Source organism: Dermacentor variabilis, chromosome 5 (assembly GCF_050947875.1).
Source record: "Dermacentor variabilis isolate Ectoservices chromosome 5, ASM5094787v1, whole genome shotgun sequence".
NCBI classification, from domain to species: Eukaryota; Metazoa; Arthropoda; class Arachnida; order Ixodida; family Ixodidae; genus Dermacentor; species Dermacentor variabilis.
In genome coordinates this window covers 53202598-53214635 of record NC_134572.1, presented here as the reverse complement: position 1 = coordinate 53214635, position 12038 = coordinate 53202598, and the positions used below count along the sequence as shown (strand labels likewise).

Genomic DNA, 12038 nt, shown 5'->3' with positions numbered 1-12038 from the left:
TCAATGGTGTATGTAGACGGGGGACTTGGGACATTCCCTAGACATGCCGTTACTTCATCGTTGAAAGAACTGAGCATGCAGCGCTGGGAAACTGCACGCTCCTACCCTACTCCCAGTTCACTGTATGTTCTAATGAGCCCTCTCCTCTCTCCTCTTTCTTGAGCCTGCTTTTAATCCGACCCCATTCACACGTGAAAAACGTACAAGTTCTACGATAACGGTATCATTGTGGTCACAGCATCACGTACCGTTAGTGGCACTTCCGAAAGTATTCGTGCCACAAAATACAAACTTGGGCAGTACCAGCAGTTTCTCTGCTCCCTCAGCAGAACATCGACCTCCAGAGGAACTGAAAGAAAAGGAAGCGTTAAACATTTCCTTGCACCGAATAGAATCTTCTACACCTCCTGTGAACTATCTACGTGGTTTGTATGCTCATGTGCTAAAGTACCATTCCTCTCTCCTCAACAACTGGCAATGAAAGATTAAAGAATGAATTGTTACAACAAGATTAAAATAACAATGCTAAAAATTTTCGAAATTCTGTTACACTGTCTCGCATCGGAGATTGCACCAGTACCCTCAGCAATTAGAATAAAAACTGAACAAGCATGCTAAACGTTAATTAAGCCAACAAATCTAAACAGCTTAAGCAACACAGAAACAATATGATTAGGCGTCTTAATGTTATAAAATAGAAACGATTTAAAAAACAATACTCGTAATTCAACGGAAAAGTCAGAAACAAAGATAGTACAAACAACTAGCAACATTAAACAAACAAAAAATTGTATCAAAAATGTTTATGAGACTATTTAAATGTAGAAAATTCTAAGATTTTTGTGCATCTTGTAAAATATTCAACAAGTTATTTCCCTAATACGCCACGGCCATTTTTTTATATTTAGATTGCACAATAGAGAATAAAGCAATTGGCAGTGAATTTGGTGAGGTTATTATAAATTAATTTAGTAGCATCCATGGGCGCACGCAAAATTTGATTAGTAAGTACCGTATAGAAGATGAGTGCTTAATTGTATAATAAGAACTATTATGTACAAAGAACACTTCGCACTCCAGTAGTACGAAATAAACTACACAAGCACATAAGCAAGGAAAACCTTGAGCATCGCACTATATAGAAAAAGTATCGAAGCGTGGAAGTTGAAACACGGCTATAAATGCAGAGGCATCGAGAGTTGGCGAGTTGCTGCTACATTTTGGTCAGACTAGAAACACCGGAGAAAAGAAGAAGGCCGCTGAAAGACACAACTCGGGCAGTGACCCGCAACTGAAATTTTATTGCGACAAAGCACCATGTGTATTATACACATGACGCTTTTTCCCAATAAAATTTCAGGTGTGAGTTAGCGCCCGTGTTCTGTCTCTCAGCGCTGTTCTTTTCGTCTAGTGTAACGAAAATGATTACAAGTGTTGCGAGGAAAATATATTCATTATGAGCTGTATAATAGGCTCTCAGAAATCTCAAATTTGATATCAGACGCCAGGTTGCTCCTGTGCTTAGTTATTTCAGAAGTAATGAGCTATAAAACTACAATTAAAAAATTGCTGGCTCTTCCGTAATCGAGAGTAGATGTAAGCATGAAATGGCAACCGGCAAAGCAGATTCTTTGGAGATGGCTAGCCACAATCTTAGAGTGGGTCCAGTGCATGATCGCAACGGCACACCACACCACACCATGCTATATTGTGCCCTGGCCCATATGGATGCTACCCAGCTAGAACAGGAAAACCGGCTGAAGGCGGCACGACCGGCAGCGAAATATGCCAGGGAGACAGAGTGCACTGACGAGTTAGAATAAAAAAAGCGGCTGTAGGAGGCGCCACGCAGCGTGGCGCCACCTTTCTGAGCGACGCAAAACCCGCACCGCGGAACTCACGGACCGCTGGCGTTCAAAAGAGCAGAGGCAACTGTCTCTGCGCCAACAGATGGCAATGAAGTATATGGCGCCCTATGTCTGCCTTTTGAACGTCGCTTTTCGAAATGACAAATAATACTTCAGCGTACTAGAAGTTACAGTTGGAGTGATATTTTGAACAAACATTAGGAAGAACTCGGACGCAATATCTTTTGTAGCTTGTTTGGGCAATAACTAACGTATGCAATGCGGTCCTGTACGAGGGGTTGCGGGCCAGAGACCACCTTTTCTCAAGTTTTCACGGGTTGCCCAGATGATCTTGTTTTGCTCTCTCTACTTGCCCCGATGTTCTCGTTTGAAGGCACGGAAAACGACTCTGGCTTTTGGCTTAAGGTCACTTGAAGGGCGCCGACAACGAGAGCTAAAAGCATTTCATGCTTAAGAATATGAGCGGCATATTACAATATCCCACCTGGTGGCTCAAGTTGAGCATTCCTAGTTAAATTCTACCAATTTTGGTTTTTATACAAAGGCGATTCGCTGAGCAACAGGCATTCTGACAGCCGACCACGGTTTGTGTAAGCGATGCTTACATGTTATGAAAGTCGCGCCAGCGTATGCGAAGAGCAGCATCAGCATCGCCACGAGGTACATTGTGATCGTTTCGCGCGTTTGCGTTGCCCGGTTGCCGGAGTCGTAGTACATAATGGAGAGCAGAAGGGCGAAGAACAGGATGACCAGAAGGCGCGTGCCGCAAGTGGCCTGTGTTGGGGAGAACACAGTAACATTTATAAATGTACAGATGGCACCCAGGTGGACAAGCGCAACGGAAATGGGGCAAGTGACGAAATACCACATGGACATACTGAGGACATAATACATTGAATTTATGAGTTTTATATGCTTCCGTCTGACTCGTGTGATTACTCGTCCTTGATATTTTTTATCGAGTACATTAAGGTGCAAAGTAGCTGCATCCTAACAGATAATGTGACAACGCAGCAAGTGAATTTATCGATAGTGAGCGCACTATAAAGGTAAATTATTGTTATGAATGGTCCTAACGCCTGCCTGCTCTTCAGAAAGGAGTAGGCAGAAACATAGAACTGGAAGATAGGATGAATGAAAGGAAAGAAAGGAAAAGACGATATATCGCAAAGAATAAAGCAGGGAAATTACAAAAAAACGGTGTGTGGCCCATCACTGCAGGTGGCGCTACTAAAAAAAAATTTACTCGCTGCACTTGCCATCGCTGCCCTGCGAAAGTGGATTTCCAGCGAAACTGTTGAAAACCACCACGACTACTGCAAAGAAGGGTATGCAGTGATTTATTGCTCAATTCCTCCCCCGGTGCATTATTCATACTCAATCACAAGGGAATGTGGGTGTGCGAACTTCCCCTGCGCTGGAATTCCACAGCAATACGACCAGCGGCAGCACACCGCCGCTGGTCGTATTGCCGTTTCTTTTTCCCTTTGCCGCTCCTCGTATCCACGCTGCTCCTCTGGAGTCTGAACTATGCGTTGTCTACCCATAGCGGTGCTGCAACAACAATGAGATCAGTTGCTAGGCTAGTTCTTTTATATATGAGAGGCTAGTGACGTCACTCCCCCACGTCGCAAGCTGCCGTCGCCGCAGCACTTGTGCAACAGTAATCTTTGCCCGGAAACGTATGCGGGGAGCGCTACATGCTCTCCATTGTTATCAGGAGCGACTTATCATCAATTATGAGGTGTGCATGCTTGTTCTTTATTGAAACGAATGCTGTCCTTTATGTTGTATGCATGATGTCAACAAATGTACACACTTTTTCCTTCAATCGCTGAAGGGTTTTTTTTTTACCTTGAGGACGACACCGCTAAAAATTCCGACCAACTAGAGGCTAACGGCTTCCCTGTAAAAAAAAGTTAAAAATAGAAGAAATGATGTCCGAGGTTACATCATATTCAAAGCAAAACACTGTGGTCTAGCGGCCCAATGACATCTGTGCTTGATATCAGCAAACAGCAAATAGTTTGAAACCGATCTCCTGCACTGGTACTATCGACAGCGCGAAACGGCACGAAGTGCACAAGAAAGATACATGGATGCACGTTTCGCGCTGTCAAGAGTACCAGTATGGAACACCAACGTGCCCAACGTACCGTTCTTTTGGAGCTTCCGCACTTCGACCGCGGTGTCTGCCTATTCGCTTCCGTGTCTATGCTGCACTGTTTATTCGTGTATGAATAAGGAAATGGCCGTCAAATATTTGTTCATTGCAGTCAGAATATGTATAAAAAAAAAAAGAACTGCTGTACTGCTGCATTGCAGGAATTCGACCAGTGAATTACAGTATTGCTGCACACAGCCAGTGCACTATCAACAGTATTGGAAGACGCGCCGGCTCCTTCCAAGAATTAAAATTTTGAATAACTATAACTAATGTTAGATTCACTAACGTACCTTGTTTCTCATTACGCAGAAGAAACTCCTCTTCAGGAGAGTCTTGAACTGCTTGCAGTATCTCACTCGTACTTCATGCTGTCGTTTGACTTCCTCCTTCTCCTATTAAATATAGGAACATTCCAGGAAGGATCAAAAATGTGGAAAGCAATCTTTAAAGTGAAAGAGAGAGAGAGAAGAATAAAGGATGAGGGAAACGTAGGGAAGTTAACGAATGACGCGCCCGGCTGGCTACATTACAATTGACGAGGAGGAAAGGGGGAATAATAGATAAGAAAGAAAAGGAAGAGTAATAAAGAGTCAGTCGCGGACAAACGTCCGATGTCACAAGCTTTCGTACAGTCCAATAGCCTTCAAGAAGTGCAGAAGGGCTTTTGTGATCGTTTGCATGCAAGAATGCACAGGCCATGGTCACAGGAGCGTTTCCTCCGAGAGCGGAGGAAACGTTCCTAACAGGCGGAGTCTAGCTTGTAGAGCTCGTGATTGAGCGTCAAAGGATCCACATGCAGAGGCTCAGAAGGTGCTCTTGAGTCTCATCGCAACCGCATAAATTGCACGCCGCACTGTTGGCCATTCCTGTTAAGAATGAACAGGCATTTCTAAACGCGACACCCAACCACATGCGACACAATAAAGTTGTTTCGTGCCAGCAGAGTTCAAGTGGCGAGCGAAGTCGCAAGTTAAAATCGAGAGTTTGCAAGCGTGAGTAACTGAAACCCGCTGCATTCCATCGTATAAGTGTCATGTGGCGAGCAAATGATTGAAGTTGCCGCGTAGCATCCGTTTTTGATAGTGGTAGAGGCGCCCAATGATGTTTTTGATAAACCGCGTGCACAGCTTCATCTACACTGTCCACAGTGGCTCAGAAATCATCGAAATACAATGTTGTCTCCTTACTCGAGCGCGGTGATGACCGTGCCTTATTTCGTACGCCAGCTGTTTGTGTGACCCATCACGTATAGGCAAACTGCAGTTGTAGAGCTGCTTTCAAATCGCAGAAAAGGGCCCAATGATTTGGTAGCTGCTGCAGCACGTAACTCAGTGCACCTTGAAGAGCAGCAAGATCTGCTGCTGTCGACGTGGTATTGAGAAAGTATTTGAATTACGAACAGACGGCGTCCGATGGAACAACCACTGCTCCGGTAGAGCTGTTGGAATTGGTGGAACCGCCCGTGTACATGTGTATGCGGTCAAAATGAAACTCGTTTAGGAGAAGCAGAAACAACTGCTTCAGGGCTAGTGGTGACCAGTCTGCCTTCTCAACAATCCCAGGAGCTGACAACCATACCTGAATTTGCCGGAGAGACCACAATGTCGATGTTGAGCCTTTCTCTCTTCCGCTTCTCTCTCTTCCCCTTCTCCCTTCCCCCAGCGTAGGGTAGCTAACCAGACTGCTGATTGGTTAGCATCTTTGCCTTCATTATATTCCTCTCTCTCTCTCACAGGCTTTAAGCCAGATGGTATCGAGTCATGGTGTCTCGTCACAATAGCACAGAATGTATCCTGTGATCATCGCGCCGGCAAACCGTCTAAATGGTGGAATGGCAGCCGCAAAAGGTCTCGAATGCCTACGCTTGGCGTCTCAATGACGATATGAATAACTTTGTTAGTGCTGCGCTTGCAAGAGTCTCATTTTTTCACTATCGATAAAATTTAATACGTGTGTATATCTAACAAAAGGGGATTATCTATGCGAAGCCATCAATTCGGCTATTGTCTGGCGACTATAGATGCGTTTTCATATTACGTGTTAAAACGCCTCTATGAAGCAGTGACTTCTCTTTTTTTTATTTCTTGAAGAACATTCGTACATTCCAAAACACACAGTGAGCGCCGGTAAATATGATCTTGCTTCCAGGCTCTTGTGTAGTGGCAGTCCTAGTGAAGACATTCACAACACAATAAGCACCCTTGTAAACAGCTAGGTAAACGCGTGAGACGGATAGTAGGACTTGTTAGATGCTTACCTTAACGCTCATTATTCGTCCACCGTAGTTCGTGAGTGGCAACGAACCATTCAAGTCTTCGTTAAGTATGGAACAATCATTGGGAATGAAGAAGCCTGATAACTTGGTTGTCAACTCTCCGTGTTCGCCAGAAGCTATCTCTGTAACTGAAAAATACGCAAGAAATTAAAGGTTATGGCAAAATTGCAATCGACGGTCAACTTCGTTGCCAGTTAGCCTTGCCTTTTATTTTATGCATCGTTCAGGCTGCTAATTATGTCTTCCCTGTGTAGTTACCAGACTGACAGCTGCACATTTGCTGCATTTCCAGCATGCAGTGTATAGCACGAGGAACACAGACTAAAATGAGCAGCAAGAACGAGCATAGTTATCGGCACCTGTACGTTGGAAACCTAATACGTTCCTTTTTTTCTGACGGAACGGTAAAAATCATTTGATTGTTTTAGCATTCTGTAACGCGTAATGCGTTATTATGGTACGTGATACGTTAGGCCTACTGCGCATGCGTCTCTTAAACTATAGACTTCCAAGGCATCTACCGCACGTTACCGCGATTACTTTACGACAAGCTTTGTACACTGGCCACTGGCTTAAATTTTAATTTTCCCGTTTACTTCCTCTCCATAGTGACCACAACAAATAAATGGTAAAATCAAGCATCGCTTAGTGCCCTCTTAAGCTGTGGACAAGACATGTTTTGTCGTTAGTATTGAGATCACTTGTTTGTTTTAAGTTTGCTGCTGCCTAGTCCTAAAAATGCGGCACCGAGTCGATAAAGTGGTTTGATTTTCTCCTAGCAGATAGCGCCGCAGCATTAGCGTCAGCGATACGTTGACAATGTGGAACGCTCGAAAAGCCTAATTCTTCAGTGCGCGTTCATTTACTTCTACGCTCGAGCACAGTACGCGATGACAGAACGTTAAAACATTTGTCTTCAGGCTTGTCTATTACGGTACCGTTATGCTGGCTAGAGGAGTAGGTGTGGCAACCGAGCGTTAGTTCACCAGTATGCAAAAAAGGTGAGCCGTGCAGACAGGACACAAAAGACATGAAGTGGACAACATCAACGACGACTGTCAACTGATTTTGCTCAAAGAGAAAATGCGGCAGCCGTGGAACCTACCACTGCCAAATCCAGTGACCGAGCATGATACAGCACGTACGCGATGACAAGTTCCGCAAGCGCCGGCACAAAAAATCTTGACGTCGTAATTTGCCCATGCAGGATCCACTTGCAGCTTGTTGTTCTGATCTCTCCGAGGGTTTGTGGTCATTATGAAGTTGTGTCGTAACAATCCCAAATAATGAGTGTTCTTAACTTCTAATGTACCATATTAAACAGGTGAGTGGAAGCACAGTATTATTGCATATTTGGTAAACGTTCTTTGTCGTCAGCGTGGGTGAAATCAGGATTGAGGAGCTGTTCCTAAAAGCGTCTTTTGCCCACAAGTGGTATCCGCTGCCGCTCTTGCCAGCGCTGAGAACAATCATGTTTTCGGCCACCGAGATTTATAGTTCAGCGCGACGAAATAAGTGTGCTTGTCAATCTTCTCTGAAGCAGAAATACCGCCACTACATGGAGCGGACTCCGCTTATTCCCCATCGGAGATGAGCTTCGCTAACCATGCCGCTCACCTTATCGTCCTAGAAGCTTCAACGTATTTTAGCAACTTGCAAACACGCAATAATAGGGCCTTGCGCCCCCTCAGTCCAAAAACTGATGGCAGCGAATGACAGTTTTTCACTGTGTGTGATTTATTTGTTGTGCGCCGTCTGCCACAAGTATCAGACGACATGCGCCGCTGAGAACCGTTGTACTGAGCGCAGCGCCGCTTTTGCGTCACGATGCCGAACTACGCTCTATAGGCGAGGCGGTCGACACACCTACTCTACTGGCCACCATCTAGTACCATGGGGAGGTGGCGCATAAGCCGGTGGACCTGTCATATCAAATATTGCGCAAATTTCTAAGCTTAGGACTTCGTGGCGTGATTATCCCTTAGGCTTACTTTTCATTCCGAATACTATAGCAGCCTAAACTTCGCGAACAGCAAAAAGACACAAACTGTGACTCAATGACTATGGCGTCTTGCTGCTCAGCGCGAGGTCGCGGGTTCGATTGCCGGCCACGGCAACCACACTTGGATGGGGACGGAACACGAAACATCGTGTGTACCAAGCCTTCAGATCGCTTAACTACAGTTGGACAAGATTAATGTGGAGCCGTCCACTACAGCACCAGTTGTACAACCCCTGTGTAGCTTCGGGACAAACTAGATCATGAATCCATTAAAAAAAATCACTCACTGAAATCAGATGGGCTGTTGAACAACGGGCAGTGGATGTCTTGAGACTCCAAGAATGGCACTAGCTGCTCTACTGAGCCGCTGTAAATGCACCTTCCTCCCGAAAGCATGTAAAGCTGAATGGGTCAAACGGTCAAAGAAATTAAGCGTTTGGCTATGGAAACACAAATTGTGGGAAAGGGAGGGGGGGGGCATTTTCTGAATACAATTCGAAATATTAATAAACCAAGTGTGCTAAAGATTGTCGTCACCTGTGCTGTTCTTTGTTTTATTTTTCTTCTGTTTGAGGTCTTTTTTTTATTATTCCTCAAATTGGGGTAACAAACTGAGCGCTTGATCCAGAAGCTTCCTATTACTAAACGATTAAGTGTTCGTCATAAGCTTCACTACACTTGTTTCTTCACAAGTGGGCTGCGTATGTAGCTTGTGCTTGCCTAAATAACTGTGAATTCGAGGTGTCAGAGCCGATTGCATAAAGACATTAGAAAACAAAAGCTTATCTAACAGGATTCCTGCAGATGAGCCTTACTTTTGCATTCTGAAATACTGAGTATTCTAGTTATCCACACAGCAGCAAAAGGTCCGTGCTTAACTATTTTAAAACTCAAATGCTGCATATCATATAGTATGTGTAAAACACAATTGAACGCCGTCGTAGCCAAACATCAACTAGAAGTTAAGTAGGCCACCCTCAATGTCGGTGTGCCACTAAACAGTAGACTCGACAGTTTCGTTTGCTAGCGTGGACCACGACGGCACTGAGTTCTTCCGTTACTCCGCTGCACACATGGCCCACTTTTTCTCTTCCTAATAAATGATTCGGCCCACTGTATATTGCAAGGGAGTGTCCGGTATAACTTTGTCCCGCGTATTTGCATCTACCAATGTATCCTGCAGCGTGCTAGCACACATTATACAAGTGCATATGTTCTTCACTCGAAGTATTTTCTCCTTTTATCACTCGTGGCTAACAACTTCATTTCCAACCAGTCTCGTGGGTCCTCTACATGCCTGAGCGTAGTAGTAATGTGTGCATTGTTCGTGCTCCACTGCAATAGCTTGCTGCAAACACGACATCGCGAAACACCGTCAGTGTGACTGCTGCTAATCCACGATCGCTCCCACTGTTTTACTTTCCGACAGAAAGTGCGAGTTATGTTTTAATTTGTGACGTGTAGAGATGGCCCAGCGGCAAGAATCATTCACAGAAGATCACCTAAAGAATACTGCCAATAATTTGGCCACGCTTTCATAAGGGTTGGGTCGTATTATCGGATCACTCCAGGCGTGAATGTGAGCAGTCAAGACAAGCAAGGAATTACAAATCTTATTGCCTTTTATACTCACGTTGTCAAAATGTGAAAACAGTCGGGCACTCGGGTTGTGAATCGAGCACACCACTGTGCGTCCTGATTCAGCGAGCGATTTGAGAACGCGGACGCAGCGCAGCGCTGAGCTGCTGTCCAGGCCACTGTGGATGCCGAGGAAGCGTAGTTTAATATTCATTCATTCAGTCATAGTTGAATTGCAAGTAAGCAACGATAATGTTCAAGAAATTATGCAACTCATCTCAAAATCTATTTGTATATATAAAGCATGAAACCCGCATTGGTAGTGTCAAGGAAACCGAAATTTTCTGCAACGAAACTCCAAGGCCAAATAAATATTAGGGCGACTTTAGATAAATTTTTACTTTCTCGGCTGATTCTGAACGTGGGCGTCTGCAACATCATGCGCCCACATAGTAACCATTGCGGCTAATAATGAAGCAGAAGCAATGCTACGTTCTTTACCGGAACGGTTGCTGTTGGCGCATGATGAGCCTGTTGAGATCTCCTTTGAAAAGACAGCACCCAGTAAGTGTTTTTTTTATCGCTGGCCCTTGCTGACGCTCTCGCATGCCGTCGGGTCGCATTATCGGGCATTGTGCACCGCGCGGGTCCATGTGCGCAGTCAAAACAAGCAGCAAGCTACTAATACCATTCGCCTCAAAGTAACAATTAAACGTACATATATACCTCCGGGCATATCGCATCTTCTACCTATATGTCAATGTACAAAGGCCAATATCTGTCATTAAATTAGGCATCATATCTCGGCTCCAAAACACCTGCAAGCTCATGGCGCCACTCGTCAGCTACCGCAGGGAAATTTCCGACGTTCTCACAACGCACTTAATTGTGTTCGAGCTCAGCGATCGTGCCTATTACAAAACCGACATGGCAGCTTTCCTGTTCACCTTCTATGAAGCGTTGAGCCTGTGCGCATATTCACATGAGATTGAATAGCTTGCAGTGGGCACCGCATGGAGGCGAGGAGAGAAGCCACAGGTGGTAAACCCTAAATATGACATTACACAGACGTGATGACGACGAAGCGGCCGTCGCATCGTTGATCACAAAGCAGTCGTGACGTATATATGTCACTGAGTCAAGATCACATTCGGTAGAAAAAAACCTATCGCAGAAGCCGGAGTCGGTGCACAGAAATAGAGCGGGTTCAAAGGAACCACCAAACATCTGAGGGTAACGTGACAGTGGTGTCTAAGACACGCGGTCGGTGCTCCTATATCGTTAAACAGAGAGGCGCTAAAAAAATTAAATATCGCCTAATTATTTCGTACCGATGCGCTGTTTATCACTAAGGGAAAGCAATAACTATCATAGAAATCTGATGAGAGAAAAAATAAGTTGTCCTAACAGTATTGCTCACTCTTCCAGCAGCCCGTTCCAACTATTTACGCGTGGTGTGGTTGCAGTCACCTGAGCACTCAAAAGCCATCTCCATCGCTGTCTATCTGAGGAGAAGATGATAGAATTTGTGTTCTTATATGAAGCGTTTTCAAGTCTAGGACTCGCACTATAATACACCACACAAAAGAGAAGAAAAAATATGAGACAATAAGGTGAACTTTTTTTTATCGGCCGCCGTATTTCGCTCTAGCAGTAAACATGAGTGCGTTCCAGCTCTCCCTGTTTACCATTGTAATGGAGTAGCTTTCGCTAGGTCGCATAAAAAATACAGCTCCCTTCATACAATGCTACCACTCCTTGAGCTGTCATTCGCGTAAACCGTGTAACTGACCGTGCAGATCCGTGCAACTGACCTGGTAGGTTCGTCGAGAAATATCACCGATGGATTGCTGGTGAGCTCTTGTGAAATGGCGAGGCGCTTTTTCTCCCCGCCAGAAAGATGCCTAGTCAACGTATCTGCGCATTCTTCGAGTCCCCAACGCTCGATCACTTCGACTACCTGTTTCACAAGAACGACAAAAAAGAATGCATTTTGCAATATCTTTTTCACAGTATCAATGTTTATCGAAGAATACTTACGCAATGCATCCATTATTTTGATAGCATGTGCTTCTCATGTGCATTTCAGGCACTTTCCTAACGGTCTCAGTAATAAGACCTGTCTTGATACCTCTAGCAAGTTGACGC

At 44.8% G+C, this 12038-nt stretch overlaps 1 protein-coding gene across 1 annotated transcript in view; it reads right to left on the bottom strand.

Moving 5' to 3' along the window:
• LOC142582609 (ATP-binding cassette sub-family G member 1-like) overlaps positions 1-12038 on the bottom strand; it is a 42883-nt gene that overhangs the window by 8069 nt on the left and 22776 nt on the right. The window contains exons 5-11 of the mRNA XM_075692497.1: positions 11705-11850; positions 9946-10069; positions 8600-8714; positions 6293-6438; positions 4326-4427; positions 2474-2642; positions 249-349 (exon numbers count right to left, since the gene is read on the bottom strand). Coding sequence (XP_075548612.1) covers positions 249-349; positions 2474-2642; positions 4326-4427; positions 6293-6438; positions 8600-8714; positions 9946-10069; positions 11705-11850 — 903 coding nt within the window. The remainder of the gene's footprint in view (positions 1-248; positions 350-2473; positions 2643-4325; positions 4428-6292; positions 6439-8599; positions 8715-9945; positions 10070-11704; positions 11851-12038) is intronic.